Genomic DNA, 22,636 nt, shown 5'->3' with positions numbered 1-22,636 from the left:
GCAACGACAGACCATCTCTCTCTGTGTATTATATTTGCATCTGACTAAGAGAAGAGAAAAAGAAAAGAGAACAGAACAGAATCCGTAGCAAAACTTAAATTATTAGCAAACCAAATATAAACAGTTTGAGAAAGGAAAGTGAAATTCCGAAGGGTCTTCTTTTTTAGAGCGATCTGAGCGGTTAGACGCTACAAATGGGGACTCTTCAAACATGGAGAAAAGCGTATGGCGCTCTTAAAGATTCCACCAAAGTAGGTCTCGCTCATGTCAATAGCGATTACGCTGTAATGTTTCAGAGATCTCGTTTTCTTTCCCCAATATTTAGATTTTATCGGATTTGATTTTGTTTTCGTGAAATGTTTATAATTAGGACTTGGATGTGGCTATAGTTTAAGCTACTAATCACGTCGAGTGTCCTCCTAAAGAAAGACATCTTAGAAGTGAGTTCATTTGGATTTTTTGAATTGCGATTTTCGGATCCAATTTGATTTTCTGGGGTTTTTAATTTCTGGGATTGAATATGTATGTATTTTGTTTTTCTTTGTAGAAATCTTGTCAGCCACATCTGCGGTTCGCCCTTGAGCAGATGTTGCTTATTGCATTCATGCGCTTTCCCGTCGATTGGCCAAGACTCATAATTGGACGATATTATTTCCTGGATATTTTTGTTGTTGTAAGGGTAAAGTATAGTATTAGTCAGTGAACTTTTCTAAATCTTTTATTTAGATCTTAACTTTTAAAACTTGTAATATAGTCCTCCAACATTTAGTCCGTTTGCAAAATGGTCTCCCAACATTTAGTTTGTTTGCAATATGGTCCTCGACCGTTTGTCGCCGTTACACTGCCGTTAGTACGTTTGCAATATGGTCACTGAACTTTTCAGACGCTTGTATTTAGGTCATCCAACTTTTAAAACTTGCAACATAATATTAAATTTCATTTTATACCCCAAATTCATTTTCGATCTCAAATTTCATTTTTCTCTTCTCTCTTCTCATTTCCAGCGTAACTTTTCAGTCAAGGATGTTTGGAAAATTCTAATCTAACTTTGAATTACGTGGAGGTGTTGACTTGAATAAGGGTCCATTGAGAGAATACCCGACGAAGGGACTATCGGGATCATCAACGATTCAAGGTGTAATGTTGGATACATGTCATCTCAGGTGAAGCATAGATGTTCGATGAAATGCTTGTGAGAAAAAAATTGGGTTAGAAATGTAGAGTTGACAAATACTACTAAGATGAACTAAGTATCATTAATGAAAGTCACCAACAAAGCTGGAATTATTTTGTATAAATGACATATAATAATTTCTTCGTTTAATCCTTGTACTTAATGATTTTCCAACATATGATCAAATATAATGAAATCCCAAACAGCGTATTCACCTCTCGTTTGGTTTTTGTTCTTCAATTTTCCGTCATGTAAAATTGTAAACCCAAGCAGTGCTCTGTCTTTCAGCTTTTTATTTTCAAAGAAAAAATGGAGGAAGAATTGCTTGAACGCAACACCGATTGTGTTTATTTCTTAGTCTCTCCCCTCACTTGCAAGAATGCATTTATTTTCTCTTTTAGGCTATCTGGAAGTAAGTTTTTCCTCTTTCGCACTTTCCAATTTTCAGCTCGCATTGTGTGTGTTTTGTTGAAATTTTTATGTTTCTGGAACTACATGTCAATGATCTGGATATTCAACGTTAGTTTTGAACCAAAACCATATAATTTTCTTTCTTTCTTCTTAATCAAAACTTTTAGTACTCCTTATGAAAGATATTCAGTCCTTCATAATAGAATTGAAATAAGGTCCTAGGCTAAATTTTTTTAATCTTCTTGTTTGGTTTTTCTTTAAATCAGGGAATTGGTTGTGAGTATTGACATAGTGAAATTGCCAGGCTCAATCCGAGAGACTGCTGGTACTAGTTTACTGGGAATTGTATTGATCCAACCTATTGTTTTCGGCGTCTTGTGAGCTCGTATTCTTTTTAATAAGTTCATGTTGATTATGGGACTGATATGTCATGAACGAATTAATTTTTTTTACATGTTTTGGAAATTTTACAGTTTACTTGTACTGAATTATAGTTTTAGAATACAATTCTGTATGTACGCAACTCGAAAGACATCATTACATCGTAGTATATTTGGAGCAACTACTTGACCTCGTAATGATGCCTTTCAAGTTGCAAAAGAGACTGAGAGGTGAATGTGTTGTTTGAGATTTCATTATATTTGATCATCTGTTGGAAAATCTTTAAGCACAAGGTTTAAACGAAGAAAATATTATGTCATTTATACAAAATAATTACAGTTTTGTTAGTGACTTTCAACAATGATACTTTCTTCATCTTAATAGTATTTGTCAACTCTGTATTTCTAACCCCATTTTTTTTCTCACAAGCATTTCATCGAACATCTATGCTTCACCTGAGATGACCTGTATCTAACATTACACTTTGAATCGTTTATGGTCCCGATAGTCCCTTGGTCGGGTCTTCTCTCAATGGATTCTTATTCAAGTCAACACCTCCACATAATTCAAAGTTAGATTAGAATTTCTCATGCATCCCCGACTGAAAAGTTACACTGGAAATGAGAAGAGAGAAGCGAAAAAGGAAATTCGAGATCGAAAGGAATTTGGGGTTTAGAATGAAATTTAGGACTGTGTTGCAAGTATTAAAAGTTGGGGGACCTAAATGCAAGTAACTGAAAAGTTTAGTGACCATATTGCAAACGTACTAACAGCAGTGTAACGGCGTCAAACGGTCGGGACCATATTGCAAATAGACTAAATGTTGGGGGACCATTTTGCAAACGCACTAAATGTTGGGGTACTGTATTGCAAGTTTTAAAAGTTGGGGGACCTAAATGAAAGCTTTAAAAAAGTTCAGTGACCATTATTATACTTTACCCTTGTTGTAATTATGATAAGGAATATTAGGACTTCTTGCCTTTGAGATTGATATGAAATCAATGTTCATCTGGATGATGACGCCTCTGCTTTGAAATGAAGTTGGGGTTTCCAATTGCTATTTTAATGTAGATTCAACACTAATGTTTCCAGAGTTAAGTTATTTGTTTTTTTTTTATTGCTTTGTGAACTGGCATGTTTATGTATTAGAATTTTTTACCATCAATTATACCCGGTACAACTGTGCATCATGCCATATGTTTTGCTGTAATAATTATGGAAGACTGCAACATTAAAAATGTATACTATGATGAGAGTTCATTTCAGTATCTTACATTCATACGTTTTCCCTTTTTCTGATCTTTGTTATTCTAATTATGTATGCATTTTGGGTGGTTGTGTGGACTAGTTTCTAGTTGCACCAGTGTTTCTAGACGCACTGAAATGATATTGACTACAAGTACATTTTAAGGTTTTTATGTAATATTTTCATTTTCAGCTTTGACATGATCAGTGAATCTTTATATTTTGGTGGATGATTAATTCATCTTCTTGGTCATGAGATTTACCCTGAAAGATGGTTTATTCATGATTTTGATTCTTTGATTGCTAAAGTCTTTGAATGCATCATAATTATCTTTAATGACTTAACAAATTACGCTGTACTGATGTTTTACGATATGTCAGCATCTAGCTATTGTTTTGATATAGGTAAATTAACTTGTATTGTAATTTTTCCTCATCCTTTGTTTTATAGGTTGCATTGAAAACTCTTATAGTTATCCATAGAGCTCTGAGGGAGGGTGATCCTACTTTCAGAGAATAACTTTTAAACTTCTCGCAAAGAGCACGCATTCTTCAACTTTCTAATTTCAAGGATGATTCTAGCCCTATCGGTGAGCCCTTTAATCTCTCTCTACTTTTTGCCTATTGGTTCATGCATATGTCTCCATCTTCTCTACACGTCTTTTTGTCACGAGTACTAACTTCTGATTTGTTTGCGTATTCATCCCTGCCGCTTTTTTGTATATGATCTATAGCATGGGATTGCTCTGCTTGGGTGCGTACATATGCATTATTTTTGGAAAAAAGACTTGAATGCTTTAGGATTCTGAAGTATGACATTGAAGCGGAGAGTCTCCCAAGACCTTCCCAGGGGGAGGACTAGGTATAATTCTTTTGGGAATATTTTTTCCGTAGCATTACATAGGTATTTGATTTGTACCATTGTGGGTTCTTGGTCTGCTGCAATTGTGGTTCTCGTAAATGGGCAGGGTTACAGCAGAACAAGGGAGTTGGGCAGCGAAGAATTGTTGGAGCAGTTGTCTGTTCTGTAGCAGTTATTTTATTCTTCTCATTGGTTGCCGGGTATTATTATATTTTAATCTTGTCTAATCTGAGTTTGTTTCATCAACTGCTCAGATTTTGTCATTTTTATGTATGTGGAAAGTTGATGAGCTTCTTTGTTCTCCTTGCAGCCAGTAGGGGCTGCTGTGGTAAACTACGTTATACATGTAAATAACCAGATTTTTCCGATAGTGAAAGAATTGAAATACTTTTATTCAAAAGAAAATTGCATCTTACACAAGAGGGTACATAAGATTTTTATATACATGAATTAGAGACCTAGATAAAATAGGAGTTATATTTTATACAAATTAGGAGATAATTTTAGAGATAAATTAGGGTTAATGCCACAAAATTATGTTGAAAATTTCGCATCTAAATATCAAGTGCATGGACTTAGATCAACTCATAAATGTCATTTTTCACTCATTTGCATCGAATAGTGTTTTAAATTTTATTTTTTAAAATAGCATGATGAGAATCTTTTATTTTTTAAAATTTTAATTTTTTTATTTTTGAAAGAAAAAAAAATACCATCCAAACATGAAACATATATTTTTGCTAATTTTTCATGAATATTCAACTTTAGACGTTATTGCTTTCTTTTAATTAGGGAATTAAAAACCGTTAAAAATAGTGAAGTGTTTTATGAATAAGGACATTATTGGTATCCAAACCGGCACTTGTTCAGTAGTCGATTTTGTAGGCGTATAAGCTTTACGAAAAGGGCAAGAGGTCTTGGAGGTTGCCACAGCACCACCTTCACCCACTGAACAAGCAGCAATCAGTATGACCCAAGTTGCGACCCAACCGAACAAGCAGCTATCTGCATGACCCCAAGTTGCGACGAACATGCACCGGCTCGTTATTATGCTGTCAAGTGTCAAGGAAACCTGAACATCTAGATGAGCCAACGAGACCTGGGGTTCCAGGTACTCGATACAGAAAGATCCCGCCTACCTCCTGGATCGACGTAGTCTGTCGGAGATTCTGGCTTTTCAGATTCTCATTTATCAGAATCAACGTAACACTGCCTCTGCTGCTTCAACATCGTCCCTGGAAGCTCCTCAAACTCGGTTCCCATGGGGAGCACCAGATGATGAGTTAATTTTGCGCGGAATTTTTGTCTCAGCCGTGCCTTTTGGCATTAGTTTTTTCTCCCAGCGATCTAAGAAGAGTTTTCCATATACGTTCAATCAAGTGCATACCTATTATTTTGGGAATTTAGTTTAATATGTTAAGGAGAAATGGAAAAATAATTTTTTTTGCATATCCTAAGAAAAAACATTAAAATTTTGGACCCATTTCTTAAATTTCTAGATCTGGTACTGCGTTCAATATGTTTATATGTCTATGGTCATGTTGCAGTATGCATATAAACTAATTCTGTGTCTACCCAACTCCCAAAGATTAAACTTGAAGTCACGTTTAATCCGAACTGTTTATCCATTCGTTCGTTGAGGCACTTGAAATGAAATTAGACAAATAGAATTACCGTTGGTATCAATAATTATCTTACAAAAAATTATGACCAATAATAAGTCCACACTAATTTATATGCCCAATAACTTTCATTTCCTTTTCAAGGTTAGATTAATGCTTTAAAGTTCGATGTACATTCCAACCCACACGATAGTACAATGTTTAAAGCATTTGCAAAGCTCAAAAAACCCACACGATAAATTATTGTTTTTATTTAAGCAAGGGATTATTGTTTTTATTTAAAAGTAATATTATGATTATTACTTAAAATGTTTAAATAAAAAATAAATTATTTAAAATATAAAAGTAAAGAAATAAGGTAAAAAAATAAATTCATCCCAAAGTTAATATATAAAATCATATTGAAATTAACATGAATTTACGTAAAAAATTATTAAAAATATAATTCCCGCTCTAAAAATAAATATACTTGTATTAATGGTGAAACCAAGAACATTTGGAGAAATGAATAAATTCCCATTGTTTTTCCTTTTCATGAAAGGCTGCCTGAGGCAGTGACTAGAATAATCAAATCAAATTCAAAAAGGCATTTGAATTGACGAAAAGAAGCCATGAAGGTTTTTTGAGCTTTGCTGTTCTTCGTGATTTGGTTTTCGATTGTACAAAGCGGGAACTGTGGACGATTAGATCCGGTAAATGGTGCTTGTCATTTCTTTCATTCGTGTTCCTTTCCCTTGAATATACTGTGTTTGCAGAGCGGGCATGTTGCTTTCATCTTAAGCCATTTCACGATGCATGTTGAATGAAAATGGTGGTTGCAAGGGAGAGAATGGAGTTCTTCGCCATCTTCGTATGAGTTTAGACATATACAACATTCCTACAAAACAGAAGAAAAAGGAGGTAAAGCATGCATCTTTCATTGGCTGCACATTCTGCAGCTCTTATCATCATACAGCAGCAGTTAGTAGGGGATCGATCGTTAGTCGGTGTCAAAATTTACGGTCTGCATAGGGAGGTACAAGAGAGATGAACAAGGGTGAAGTAATTCCATTTGTGTTCCATTCTTTTCTCTCGATCTTGTTCCGAGATTAGGGCTATTATGACTGCTTGTAGGCTGGCAAGCTAAATGTATATAGTCAGTTAACCATAGATTTGAATCTAATATTAACAAGCCGGAACTTCTCAAGGAATGCTTGATGTTCAAGGTCTTTCTTCCGAAGATGCTTCTTTTTGTTTTCTAGAATTCCCCAGGTGTTGAAGATTCGAAAATGCTTATGGGTCCTCCGAAGGCCTTTAACGGGGTACAACGATATGTACCCGAATATTTGCCAAACATTAGTATTGAAGAACGAAAGTTTCAAGAAAATTGAAGAATCAAAACAACAACAAAAATGAAAATCCATGATGAAGTTGTAGCTTACTGCATCATCAGGTAAGAGTAAGTGCTCATTTGCCGAATATCCGCCGCTCATTGGGACCATTTTCCCAGCCTCCGTACTCACGTTTTCATAATTGTTTATCTTAAACCGATACTTGAGAAGAAAATCAATATCTGCTTCTGCTGCACCTTCCTACTCAATATAAAACACACAAAATAACAGTATGATTTAGCTATTTGGTTAAGGTTTTCAGTCCTTACAACTGGTAAGAGTGTGTGTTTCATACCTTCTTAGCAGAAGCATAAAGGATTGCAATGATGCAGGGCAAGAAGCAACAAAGAGCAATCCCGATCAAACACGTCAAAACAACACAAACGATTCCAAAGAACACATCGAATGCCAGAAAAACCACCGCCAACCTGCAGTATAATTGTCGACCATGTCACCTGTAGGGACAAGTATATTGTTTTGTCGAATAACAGGTTGGTTAAATACATACCAGAATAAACGTGGAGCGTTTTGCAGACAAATTTCACCACCAGAAACAACCCAGTATAGGCCTATCATCCACCAAAGAAACGATGCCATCATATTCGCCGATTCGCATCGTTTGGTTACACTGTCGATTTATCAGGAAATCGGTGTGAGTATATTAGTTTAAACCAAGGAAAATAAAACGCAATGCTTTCAAGAAAATTATATCTTGGAAAACATAAAAATTCATGTTTTTAGCTGACCTAGGTTGATATGAATAAAAAAGACTGCTTTCAATCTCATCATCATCTGCAGCAGCATCTTCTTCTCTATCACCAACATCTTCAGCAGCAGCGACTCCTCTCTCCTCATCAATGGCGGACGTTGTGCTGGTGTTCCTCCTCCTGCACCCCAACCAAACCAAAACAACATGCACCAAGCTCTGAAGGGCATAGCCGCAAATCCACGTTCTAATAGGAGTATTAGGTTTCTCACCCAACGTAGTGATCAAGGTCACCACGGACACCGCCACGAACGCCGCATTCCACAGCATGTCCAGCGCCACAACCGGCTCCAAGTCCACCCGCTCTTCCTCCAACACATGCTCCGCCGTCTCCCCCACGAGCACTGAATCTTCATGCTGACGCAAAAGCGGCAGCGTGGGAGGCTGAACAGCCGGAGCAGCATCAGGCAAGAGCGAGGTGAGTAGTGGTGCGTGAGGGACAGACGACGTCGTGTCGGCCTCTACAGTAGCTGTTCTTTCTGCAAAGTATGTAGAAGACATGGGAGAAATTGATTTCGAGGTATCTAAATTCTCCCGGAATAAGGGTTTAGAGAAAGGAAATGGGGTTGAAAGAAGGGAGACGTAATGGAAAACTATTTATACAAACGGGAAGCGAGTGTTTGAACGAAATAGTTTCAGATTAGAGCTGTCCCAAAAGAGAAATTGTCTGTTCCGTTGGTTGAAACTTGAAAGAAGGTATTTATACTGCTTTTTGGTTTCTGTTTTGAATGTAGTTTTGGATATTTGTATCCCTTCGTAATCTAAATTCTCCTAATTGTTTTACATGTTATCTGTACTAAATAAAATTCTCAATACTTTCTGTTTAACAACGAAGGCCTAATACCCTATTAACGATACGCTTGAATCTAAAAATTCTAATAATAACGATCATTTCTTTAACTATCAGAACAAATTTATTAGAAAGTAGAACCTTAACTGTTTTATAAGTAATATTACTATTCAAAAAATATTACAGAAAAAAATGGATGAGATAATATGTTGAGAAAAAAAATCTCAAAATATTGTCCCAGAATTATTTCCAGGACTACAGTGATCAGCAGAGAAGACGAATCCTCGTCCAAACGTCTTCAACAAGACGCAAAGATAACAATGCGTCTCCAGTTTTTACATAAAAGACGTAAAGACCGACATAATAGGGTTTAGGAATGGCACGTGAAGCCCATGCATGACAGAAAAATTATAAATGGAATTATTATTGTGCCATAGAAAAAAAAATTATACAAGGGGGAGTGATTTTGAGGGAGCCATGCAGTCAATCGGGAGAAGCAAGAAGCAAAAGGAAAATAGAAAGAAAGGAGGAGAAGAAGAAAGAGGAGAACTAGAGAATTTGTCGGTAAGTTTAAAATTAAAAAATTTAATGTTTTGTCTTTAGTTTAGATTTAAATATAAATTATTTTTATTTATAGTTATAAATTAGATTAGATTATCATAGTTTAAATTATATTTATATTGACCAACGAAGATTGACCTAAGTGGAAGGGGCTCTGGTCGCTTAAGCAAGTAGTTTCTAGTTCGAGCCCTTGTGGATGCAGCAAACTTTTTTGGGAGAGGTTTCCACCTTTAGTGCCCTACAGTACCTCTGGATACCCAAAAAATTAGATTTATATTGAGTTTAGCTTAATAGTGTTTGAAAAATTAGATGATTAATGAAATAAAGTGCTAAATAAATAAAATAATTTAAAAAATTTAGGATTTTATGTAAACTTTAATAGAAAATTTTATTATTATAGTAATTGTAGACACTCATTTTCGTCTGGAATTTTTTTAATATCGTAGAGTTTTTGTTTTTTTTAAAATCATTTTTGAAATGTATATATTATATAGTTTTGAAAAATTTTGAAAATATATATAATATATAGTTTTGAAAACGGTTTTTTTGAAAATGTATATATATTATATAGTTTTTTGAAAACATTTTAAAAATATATATAATATATGGTTTTTTAAAAATATTTTGAAAACATATATAATATATGATTTTTTAAAAATATTCTGAAAACATATACAATATATAGTTTTAAAAAAACATTTTGAAAACTTATATAATATATAGTTTTTAAAAAACATTTTGAAACATTTTGAAAATATATATAATATATGATTTTTAAAAATCATTTTGAAAATATATAATATATGGTTTTTAAAACCATTTTGAAATTTATATAATATATAGTTTTGAAAACTTTATATATATATATATATATATATATTTAAAGATATATATTATTATTATTTATTTTATTAATTTTATTTTTTATTGTGGTCCAGGTCCAAAGTCTAGGTACGGGTCAAAACCCAACTGAGCCTACAAGCATGAGCTTACAAGCCTGAACCAGCAAGCAGACCCGGTGGGGAGCCTAGTAAGGGTCTAGGGTTTTCAACACATTAACCAGGCGCCGCACACGTTTTCAGCCACCAGATCGGGCGCAAATCAATGATCCAGATTAAGGGGGTTTAAAATCATACAGCATTACATGTGGTGCGTGGAAGCCACGAGTAGCTCGAAGCCAACAATCGGCCGAGATTTCCGACCGCACACCAACGAAACAGCTAACCATGCAAATAATCCCGGCTAAATCAGGACTGACCCATCTCGTTTAGCCGGTCAACCAACAACCCATAATCCCATCAAAATTGAGACTACAACGCCCGATTCAAGGGATATAAACCCCCCTCGAAGGCTATAAAAGGGGCATAACCGAAGAGGACAAGGGACCATCAACAACGATCCAACATAGAAAACAGAGCCAAGATAAGAACACAACGATAGAACCAACATCGAAGGAACACAGAGCAAGCACAACGGGACAACACAACAACATCAGTGAACTATATACACAACATACAGAGAAAACCAAGCAAGCACGTTGGGGAAGCGAAAGGGTTTCACTGAAAAAGGGTAAAAATCGAACCTTTCACTTTAGATCTACGTCGTTTATGGGGTTTTGTGAGATTTGGGGTTTAATTTTAACATCGGGGTAGTGTGGATATCATTTTAAGGGTTACAGGTTTTTTTGACCACCATCGTCGATGGCCAGAGCGGCGGTCGGCACGGCGAGGAGGCCACCGGGTGGTGGCCGGCCATTCGGCCGATGAGTCCCCCGATGAGAGAGTTGAGAGAATTTTCTCTCACTCTCTCTCTCTCTCTTCTCTCGTCTCAAAATGAGGCAAATGGGTTATTATCATGTTAAATACTTTTTACTTTGTTTATGTTTTATTTTAGCCACTGTGCTCTGGTTTATTTACATGCCTAGTCCTCGCTAAATATTATTGTTTCTAATTTGGCCATATTATTTTACGTGTATTTATTTTGGTCACTATAATTTATATATATTTTTAATTATTTCGATTTCTAATCTATAATTTTGGATAATTTATACACTAGCTCTAATTGTATGGGTTCATTATATTTTAGTGTTTGAAAAGTGTTGTTTTTTTTTTTACATCATGGGTTTATTTTATTTTTTTAGACATTAATTTTCTAGTTTTTATTATTTAATCCTTTAATTCGAATTTTCATTTATATTTTTTTCCTTTTTATGTTATTTCATTTTCATTATTATTTTATTATTTCTTTTAATAATTTTTCTTGTTTTTACTTATTTGTTTATTATTATTCTTTTTGTTAATATGGTTTTATTTATATATTATTTTTTAAAACCTTTTTTTCTCCTTTTACTGGATATTTCTTTATTCATTTTTATTTTTCAATTTAACATTATTTTTTGACTTTTCAGTAGTAATTTCAACCGATCAAAGGTAAGCAATTTGAATTGAATTTTTTAAATTTTGATTTAAATTTTAATTTTCGCAATTAAAACAACCGACAAATTAATTGGTACCGAAAGAGCAGTACAAGGGTGTCAATCCTTCCTTGACTGTAATCGACCCCCGAACCCAACACATTTCTGGTAAAACATAGATCAGGTAAGATGGTGTCTGATTAGCATAAATATTTTTTTAAAATGATCGGTGGCGACTCCAACAAACATTTTTTTAAGTCGAAGCCCAATTCCAGGCCTACCCGAAAGACGGCTACGACAGCTTGGTGACTCTGCTGGGGACAGGTAAGTTAGTCAGGCCGAAATTAATTTTTGGTTGTCTTTTTGAGCGAAAATTACAAGTTTAAATTTTAATTTATTTATTTGATTTTTATTGTTTATCTTTGATTATTTTTTTAAAATAAATAGTTTGTACTGATGTTTTTCAATGATTTTAAATTTTTGAAAAAAGTTTATCTCTGGCTCTATACCCGAGCTCCAAACCCTTCTTAGGTGGGGGTGAAAGCCACACCTTCGCGAGAATTTATTCTCTGTATGGGCCTAGCAAGTAACCTTTGGGATTCATATACCTTATGTCTTCGTGTGAATTTATTCACCACATAGACATAAGGGAATGTATCCTCTCGAGTTTAACTTAGTCCACATAAGCTTGTAATTGGCTTAGGACTAAGGTCTGGCAAGCCCAAGGGGGCACCAGTAAGGAGAACTCGGGTACCTTCTTTAGAACCTAAACCGGGAGACTACAAGGAGTTAGAGCCCACCCCAAAACCTTATTTCAAACCCTAAGTTGTTTTGAGATTATTTCCTGCTTTATTTTATGTCCAAAGCATGTGAACTAGAAATTTATGCTATTAGGACTTGTTCAAAATTAACATGCAGGATAGAGATCATGTCCGGGTAGGAATAATAAGCATGTGGGGTAGATATCATGTGGGGTAGGACTTTTATTTTCATTATTGTTTTGATTATTATCCTTACCTCACTAACTCTTTTCATTTTTGTTCTCTTTCATTTTATTTTCATCATTTGCATCATTCAAAAGAGGTGTTTATCCAAAAACGTGTTCGTTAAACAAAAATAATTTGCATTAATGGACAAAGGGGCTATAATACAAGAGATGAAAAGCTCAAAAGTCTGCCTATGGTCAGAAAATACTCAGAATAGACTGGGTTTACATCAAGCACACCAAAAGTCAAAAACGGGTTGGCAAAATTTGTAGGGACAGACGAGAAAAAAGTTATTGACCTAGAGAGTCCCTTCAAAGACAACAAGAGCAAGATGGCAAAATGAAAGCTGAAATTGGAAGCCATTGTTGACGAATTTAAGAAGCAAGAAAGTGAGCTTCGTATAGCTCCCTACGATGGAGGTTTTCAATGGCGATTTCGTTGAGAGCAAGCTCAGCAAAGAGTGAGAGCCAAAGATGCATTCATTTCGAGACTTTTTTGGAGTAGTTAAAAAAGCAGCTCGTCACTTGCACGGTTTAGCAAGAGAAGGCAGAGCGGTTCGATAGGGTATTCAACTGGTGAACGACTAAAGCAGAAGATGAGTCAACCTGTCAGAAACTATTCAGGGTTTAGAAGACTTAGGGGTTTTTTGTCTCTTAAGAAATAACATTTTTGTCCCAATAAGGATTATTTATAATAACAGAAGTGTTTTTGGACCAATGCCTCGAATATTTCATGCATCATGCATTTAGACATATTTTGCATTTTGTTATTTTCATTTCATTTCATTACATTCACATATTTTGCAATTAGAAGAGAAGCTTTGAAAGCAAATTAAAGTTACCTGAATCGTGTCTGTAAGAAGATCCAAAGCGATGAATGAGATACTAGCGCATGTTGGTAAGATTGAGAAAATTCAAGAGCAACTCGTAAAAACCTAACAGGAGATGATCGGTCAAGCAAGAAGATTGCAAGATGAATTAAGAGAACAAATGGCCAAGTTAATAGACATGGTAAATGTTGTGATCCATGGAGAGAAGCCACTAGTGGATCCCATTTTGGATGGGACTATGAATGCTAGTGTTGAAACTGAAATGACAGTGACAAGAGAACCTGTTAAGGAGCCGGATGTTTCAGGTCAGCTCCAAAAATCATATGTGGTTGTAGAAGGTTCCACTCGACCAATAATAAAGGAAGAGATAATGAGGGATAAAATTTCCCTTGTGAGAGATAAGTTTCACTCAAAGAAGAGGGTCATAGAAGAGGACCAAATGTTGACCAAGAAATCTAAGAATGATCAACCTTTCATGATTAGAGGTTCAAACCCTTTACAATCATCCAGTCAGGACACTCAAGCTCTATCTATAAAGCTATTGTCAAGTAGTCTCTCGTCATGGGGACTAGATGAGAATAAAAAGAAAGTGCAGGGTTTTCAGTTCCCTTCTTTCCATTTTTTGCTTGAAAAACTACATTAAAAAATGCTCACAACCGGATTGGTTATATCGGGATATGTTTACCCACAGTGGACCTATAAGGAGATTCCTTGGATAAATCAGGATGAAACCCAGCTGGTTCAGTTAAGGTTCCTAGCAACCTTGAAGATCTTTTAGAACAAGAAATTCAGGAGTGCAAGGTAAAAGAGAAAGGGATCAAGGTCTAAAACTCAAAATTCTTTGCTTTAACAGAGAATTCCTGTGAAGAATGTAAGGCGCAAAAGGGTGAAAAATGAAATCCAAGCAGAAGGGTTTCCATGAATGTAATTCGAGACTGGCCCGTGGGTTTAAGAATGGATGGGGCAGATGCAACCAGGAAAACACCTCAAACTTCTTCAACGGAGGATTCCTGCGAAAAACATAAGGCGCAAGAGGATAGAAAAGGAAATCCAAGCAAAAGGGCTTCCATGAATGTAGTCCGAGACTGGCCCGTAGATTTAAGAATCAGTGGGTCAGATGCAACTTTGAAGACACCTCAAACACCTATATCAGATTTCCTGAAGGCAAGAGGGGTTTTAAACAGCTTAGAAGGCCTGACGAATATTACGCCAGTCACAGCTGCAATATATGTTCGGGATCCAACCAAAACTATCATCACCAAGGAAAATCGTTTTGGATCTAAATTTGTGCCCAATTTCCAATCAGGAAATGAAAAGCTGATAAATCACAAGTAAGTGGGATTTTCCCAAGAAGCTGCTCAATATGAAGCAGATATTTGTGCGTCTGAGCGTACATCAAAAGGAGCCCCGACAATTGAAAAGAGCAAGTGCAAATGAAGGCCCTAATCTAACTAGTGGGGCATCCTAATGAGGTCTTATTCCATTTTGCAGCATCCTGTTTAATTTTGTTTTTTTTTTAACTTTCTCAAATTTTTTTAACTTGTTTTTTTAACTTTATTTTCATATAGATATTTAAATGAATTTATGATGAGCATTGAACCAAATTTACAACTTGAAATTATTTGAATATCAACTTAGTTAAGAAACTTTGTAAATGATCGGAGTTATAGATCTTTAACAAAGTGACATGATTAAAATTAGTAAAATAATGACCCTTGATTTTACTCCAGAAGATACACTCGAACACCCTATCATTCTCTTGCAGGGACCGATCTAGTATTCTCCTTTTATAAGGGAATGAAAAAGAGGCTTGATATTAGGTATGCATAGGAGCGGACAACATAGGGCATCTCTTATGTATGACATTATTATACTTTTATTGAGGACGTCCAGTGATGATGATGATCTTCACATATAGAATAGTCAAGTTGCTTGGAAATTGAACTATAAATATGAGATTTCTGGACTTTTAACAACACCTAGACTATAACATGTTCTTCTTGATAAACTTAAGAAATTGGATTCGTATACCCAACTTATAATATTATATCTATACAGTAAAGCTTGAGTTGTCCCTCTAAAGCAATTGGTTAAATGCCCCAACTTTATGGATAAGATTCAACTAGCCTGATAAAGGAGATTATAATATTGAGATGTCCCTCTAGAGCAATTGGTTAAACACCCCGGTTTTATGGATCCAGTTAGCCAGGCAATGGCAAAATAAAATCAAATTTATTTAAATAATGAGTTTCGGTAAAGATAGACTAAGGGAGTTAAAGAACACCTGTTATAGTCAATTTCACACGAGCACTCAGGAATTTTATTTTTAGATCGATATTTCTGCACTGCCTTTGTTAGAGGAGTCTACGAAGTTTGAACAAATGAAAGATTTCAGATGACCAAAATAGAAGGTCTAGTAATTGATTATGCTAGTTGTGACATTCTGTCCGCATCCGATTAAAATACCAAGCTAAAGAAAGAGGGGCATGTTGTGATGTTCAAAAGGACCAAGAAATAAATGACATTTTGGTGGCTGAAACCTTAGAAAATATAAAGCCAACCTGAAGCCAACTCATCCATTTGGATATTTGTCAAAGAGCTATAACTCTGAAAGTATTAAAGAGCTATTGATTCTTTTTATTTTCTGTAAACTCATGTTTATGATTTGATTCGATTGTGATCCTGAATTAAGGGGCAATATTTTCCAAAATTCTTATATTCTTTTTTTTCCTAAAATAAGAGAAAAACATCTTCAAACAGGACAGTCTCAAATGTGAAAGGTCCTTGAAACTGCAACCCGAGAAAAAATGGGGCATGATCGATTCCAAGGGCCAGATCGAGAGACAAAGAATGAGACTACATCAAGGAGATAAAACCGAAACTAATTCATATTGCATGCATTTTAGACATACTTAAGAACATATCATTTATCATTTTTCGTATACATGATTTTTGCAGCTTTAGAGTCATGTTTCAACTTCAAGATGAAAGATACTCGATTCAAAAGCACCTTCAAAGATCGATGGTGGTTGCTTAACTCAGCAACGATGAGCTACACCTCAACCAACTTGACATATTGAAAGATCGATAGATCTTAGAATTAACTTTAGACGGGTTTGAGAGCCAATTCATAACGGATCCAGTTCAGCTTAACTCAATGATGAGTGGTTAGTTTTCAGTTAGCATCTCCAAGCCAGATTTCAACTCCACGATAGATGATATCCGGCTAACAGAATTTACCACTTGGCTTTCCCGTGAAGGGGAGTCATTTAAAGAATTATGACCGGCTTAGACCCGTGAAGGGGAGCCATTTTTCACTTAAATGAACTATTTACAACGTAGATCAATACGATAAGGGTTATCTGCCGGCAAAAAATCTTCAAGTTCGATTACATTCAGCTCAAGGCCTTATCAAATTTACAACATAGCTCAAGGCGAAAAGGGCTATCTGTCAACCAAACCTTCGAGTTCGATTACATTCAGCTCAAGGGCATATCAAATTTACAGCATAGCTCAAGGCGAGAAGGGTTATCTTCCAGCAAAAAACCTTCGAGTTCGATTACATTCAGCTCAAGGCCATATCAAATTTACAGCATAACTCAAGGCGAGAAGGACTATCTGTCAACCAAACCTTCGAGTTCAATTACATTCAGCTCAAGGGCATATCAAATTTACAGCATAACTCAAGGCGAGAAGGGCTATCTGTTAGAAAAAAACCTTCAAGTTTGATTACATTCAGCTCAAGGACATATCAAATCTACAGCATAGCTCAAGGCGAGAAGGGGTTATCTGTCAGCAAAAAAACCTTCGAGTTCGATTACATTCAGCTCAAGGACATATCAAATTTACAGCATAACTCAAGGTGAGAAGGGTTATCTGTCAATAAATACCTTCGATTTCGATTCTATTCAGCTCAAGTGCATGTCAAATTTACAGCACAACACAAGGCGAGAAGGGTTATCTGTCAACAAAAAACTGTCGAGTCTGATTTCATTCAGCTCGATGACACATCAACCACATAGTAGCATCGAGGAACTACTTCTCGGTTGAAGCCGAGGTCTTTAAGTAAAGAAAAAGATCTGGAGCAATCTCTCAGCTTAGTACAGCATAACTCAAGGCGAGAAGGGTTATCTGTCAATAAAAACTTTTGAATTCGATTCTATTCAGCTCAATTATGTATCAACTACTTTCAGGTTAAAGTTTAAACCAAGGTTTTTAAGTCAAGAAGAAGACATGGGTTAGCTGGCAAGAAACTATCTTCCAGCAGTGTAGCTTAAGTCGAGAAAAGCTATTTGTCAACAAAAACTTTCGAGTTTGATTACATTCAGCTCGAGGGCCTATAAACCACATGGTAGTGTCAAGGAACTACTTTTCAATCGAAATTTCAAATCAATGTCTTTAAACTGAGAAGAAGATCAAGGTTGACTACGATTTGGCAACCAAAAAGCCACCTTCCGATTTAAATTTTGAACTACGGCTTCAATTTCATATCATTTCAAGACGGACTCGACTTTGCGACGGAGGAGTCATCCGCAACTCAATTTAACAGGGAGTTATTTCTAATTGCAATATCGGAGTCAATTTTCAACTCCACAAAGGAGGATATTAGACTTAGGGACCCCTTCATACCGAACGAAAATTTGTGTCATTTTATCTGTCCTATATTTCATTACACGAAAAAGGACAAAGAGGGGTAGCTATAGACACTCATTTTCGTCCGGAGTTTTTTTTAATATCGTATAAATTTTGTTTTTTTAAAAAAAAATCGTTTTTGAAATATATATATTATATAGTTTTGAAAACATTTTGAAAATATATATAATATATAGTTTTGAAAACGATTTTTGAAAATGTATGTATATTATACAGTTTTTCGAAAACATTTTGAAAACATATATAATATATGTTTTTTAAAAACATTTTGAAAACATATATAATATATGGTTTTTAAAAAAACATTTTGAAAACTTATATAATATATGGTTTTTAAAAACATTTTTGAAAACTTATATAATATATGGTTTTTAAAAACATTTTGAAAACATATATAATATATGATTTTTAAAAAACATTTTGAAAATATATATAATATATGGTTTTTAAAAAATATTTTGAAAATATATAATATATGGTTTTTAAAAACATTTTGAAAATTATATAATATATAGTTTTGAATTTTTAAAAATATATATAGATATATATAATATTTTTAAAATATTTTTAAAAATATATTATTATTATTATTATTATTATTTTATTTTATTAATTTTATTTTTTATTGTGGTTCAGGTCCAAAGTCAATGTTCGGGTAAAAGCCCAACCGAGCCAGCAGCAGACCTGGTGGGGAGCCTAGCAAGGGTCTAGGGTTTTCAACACATTAACCAGGCGCCGCCCATATTTTCAGCCGTCTAATCGGGCGCAAATCAATGGTCTAGATTAAGGGATTTTTAACCCTAAATCATACATCACTGGTGTCGCACATGTGGCGCGTGGAAGCCACGTACAGATCGAAGCCAACAACCGATAAAGATTTCCGGCCATATATTGACGAAACAACCAACCATGCAAATAATCCTGGCTAAATCGGGACTGACCCATCTCGTTTAGTCAGTCAACCAACAACCCATAATCCCGTCAAAATCGGGACTACAACGCCTGATTCAAGGGAGATAAACCCCCTCGAAGGCTATAAAAGGGGCATCACCGGAGAGGACAAGTCCATCAACAACGATCCAACACAGAAAACAAAGCCAATACAAGAACACAATGACAGAACCAACATCGGTCGAACACAGAGCAAGCACAACGGGACAATTCAACAACATCGGTAAACCATATACACAACACACAGAGAAAAACCAAGCAAAGAAATACACCAAAAAAACCCAAAGCCAAGCAAAACAAAAAACAAGCACGCCGGGGAAGCGAAAGGGTTTCACCGAAAAATGATAAAAATTGAACCTTTCACTCTATATCTATATTGTTTATGGGGTTTTTGTGATATTTGGGGTTTGGTTTTGACATTGGGGTAGTGTGGAGATTATATTGGGGGTTACGGGTTTTTTTGGCCACCATTGCCGGTGGTCGAAGCGACAGTCGACACGGTGAGGAGGCCACCGGGTGGTGGCCAGCCATTCGACCGATGAATCCCCCGATGAGAGAGTTGAGAGAATTTTCTCACTCTATCTCTCTTCTCTCGTCTCAAAATGAGGCAAATGGGAAAGCTTGGTCATTTTGGCCTTTAAAACACTTATATATACTTGGAACGAAACTACGTCGTTTTACCCTCCCCATTCCTGTGTTTTTGAGACTTTAGAGGTAAATATCAACTTAGGTCCTTCTATGTTGTAATCTGTTTATTTCAGTTATAAAATAAAATGGGTTATTATCATGTTAAATCCTTTTTACTTTGTTTATATTTTATTTTAGCCACTGTATTAATATAATTTGCTCTGGTTTATTTACATGTCTGGTCCTCGCTAAATATTATTGTTTCTAATTTGGCCATATTATTTTACGTGTATTTATTTTGGTCACTATAATTTATATATATTTTTAATTATTTCGATTTCTAATCTATAATTTATATATTTTTAATTATTTCGATTTCTAATCTATAATTTTGGATAATTTATACATTAGCTCTAATTGTATGGGTTCATTATATTTTAGTGTTTGGAAAGTGTTGTTTTTTTTTTACATCATGGGTTGTATTATTTATTTTATTTTTTTAGACATTAATTTTCTAGTTTTTATTATTTAATCCTTTAATTCAAAATTTCATTTATATTTTTTCCTTTTTATGTTATTTCATTTTCATTATTATTTTATTATTTCTTTTAATAATTTTTCTTGTTTTTACTTATTTGTTTATTATTATTCTTTTTGTTAATATGATTTTATTTATTTATTATTTTTTAAAACCTTTTTTTCTCCTTTTATTGAAAATTTCTTTATTCATTTTTATTTTTCAATTTAACATTCTTTTCTGACTTTTCAGTAGTAATTTCAACCGATCAAAGGTAAGCAATTTGAATTGAATTTTTTAAATTTTGATTTAAATTTTAATTTTCGCAATTAAAACAACCGATAAATTAATTGGTACCGAAAAAACAGCACAAGAGTGTTAATCATTCCTTGATTGTATTAATATAATTTGCTTTGGTTTATTTACATGCCCGGACCTCGCTAAATATTATTGTTTATTTCGATTTCTAATCTGTAATTTTGGATAATTTATACTTTAGCTCTAATTGTATGGGTTTATTATATTTTAGTGTTTGAAAAGTGTTGTTTTTTTACATTATGGGTTCTATTATTTATTTTATTTTTTTAGACATTAATTTTCTAGTTTTTATTATTTAATCCTTTAATTCAAATTTTCATTTTCATTTTTTCCTTTTTATGTTATTTCATTTTCAGTATTATTTTATTATTTCATTTAATAATTTTTCTTTTTTTACTTATTTTTTTATTTTAATAATTTTTAGACATTAATATGATTTTATTTATTTATTATTTTTTAAAACCTTTTTTAACCTTTGCTTTTCTCCTTTTATTGGATATTTCTTTATTCATTTTTATTTTTCAATTTAACATTCTTTTTTGACTTTTTCAGTAGTAATCTCAACCAATCAAAGGTAAGCAATTTGAATTGAATTTTTTAAATTTTGATTTAAATTTTAATTTTCGCAATTAAGACAACCGACAAATTAATTGGTACCGAAGGGGCAATACAAGGATACTAATCCCTCATTGACTGTAACCGACTCCCGAACCCGACACATTTTTGGTAAAATGCATATCAAGTAAGATGGTATCTGATCAGCCTAAATATTTTTTAAAATGATCGGTGGCGACTCTAGCAAATATTTTTTTAAGTCGAAGCCCAATTTCGAGCCCACCTAAAAGACGAATGCAACAGTAATTAATAGGATTTATTATTAATATTATAATTTCTAAATTACTCTAGTTTAATTTAATTTAGTTTAGTTTAAATTAAAAGAGGATGAAAATAAATCTATCTAAAAAAGGAAGTGACTGTGTAACACTCCCAACCCGTATCCGAGTCCGAGGTGTTACATTGACTTTTCAAAATTTTGTTCTTTACAAATCCACAAAATCTTAAATTCATCATTTAAGAAAATGAGTACTTTACATTAATAAATACAATCAAATTGTTTTTAAAACCGATCAGAGCGTATTTTATTCAAATCTTGTAATTACATGCCAACTAAATTCTATATAACAAAATACATATATTCAATATGTTTTTGATCTGATCTTTGTAAGGAAGATGCTGACATGTCTTGCTCCTCTTAGCGTATCTTCTCGCTTTCCAAAACCTACGTGTGAAATATTCACACACTAAGTCGATGACTTAGTGAGACATATGAAACATATAATATTACTCTACTCATATCGATGCATAAACAATTAATACTATCATATCATATAAAAAGCATATATCCTTTCATATAACCAATACACACATATACATGTATCACTAACATGCTTATCAGTACATATATTATTATCAGTGCTTCAATTATTATCACTAATTCCTTTTTATCATATAAGCATATACTGAACATTTCTACACACGTCATGGAACACATATATCATTTCACAACAGAGCACACATAGTATCATATCAATTGATTTATTTACTCTCTTTAAAGCCATGTACACTTCTGAGAACTTAAGGTATGTGAGTACATTGAGGTTGTGCACAATTATGTTGTCACCATAACTCGTATAAATGTCCCAAAGGATCAGTCCATATGTTCCGAAGAACATAGGTAATCAGTCCATATGTCTCAAAGAACATAGGTAAACAGTCCATATATCTTGAAGAACAAAGGTAAACAGTCCATATGTCCCGAAGAACATAGGTAAACAGTCCATATGTCCCAAAGAACATAGGTAATCAGTCCATATGTCCCAAAGAAAATAGGTAAACAGTCCATATGTCCCAAAGAACATAGGTAAACAGTCCATATGTCCCGAAGAACATAAGTAACCCTCGACTCTTGGCATGCCAACTATATATATAGCTCTCATGTCACCTATCATGGGAAATATCATTATGTTGCATAAATTCATGTATTCATATCGTTTCTCTTATAATCATATGTTCATTCTCTTCTATCACATACCACATTTATGTGTAAACATATATCTCATATCATATAACATGTATTATTCAATTATATTCACATGTCAC

General features: G+C 34.1%; 1 protein-coding gene across 1 annotated transcript; it reads right to left on the bottom strand.

Moving 5' to 3' along the window:
• Positions 1-6,410: 6,410 nt before the first annotated feature.
• LOC120139167 (E3 ubiquitin protein ligase RIE1-like) lies at positions 6,411-8,332 on the bottom strand. Its single transcript, XM_039154480.1, has 5 exons — positions 7,812-8,332; positions 7,574-7,693; positions 7,361-7,493; positions 7,117-7,266; positions 6,411-6,572 (listed from the first exon to the last, which is right to left on the bottom strand). The coding sequence occupies exons 1-5, from the start codon at positions 8,330-8,332 to the stop codon at positions 6,411-6,413; spliced, it is 1,086 nt and encodes a 361-aa protein (XP_039010411.1).
• Between the last annotated feature and the right edge of the window lie 14,304 nt (positions 8,333-22,636).

Source organism: Hibiscus syriacus, unplaced genomic scaffold (assembly GCF_006381635.1).
Source record: "Hibiscus syriacus cultivar Baekdansim isolate YM2019G1 unplaced genomic scaffold, ASM638163v2 tig00002237_pilon, whole genome shotgun sequence".
NCBI lineage: Eukaryota > Viridiplantae > Streptophyta > Magnoliopsida > Malvales > Malvaceae > Hibiscus > Hibiscus syriacus.
This window is presented reverse-complemented; position numbering and strand designations above follow the sequence as displayed.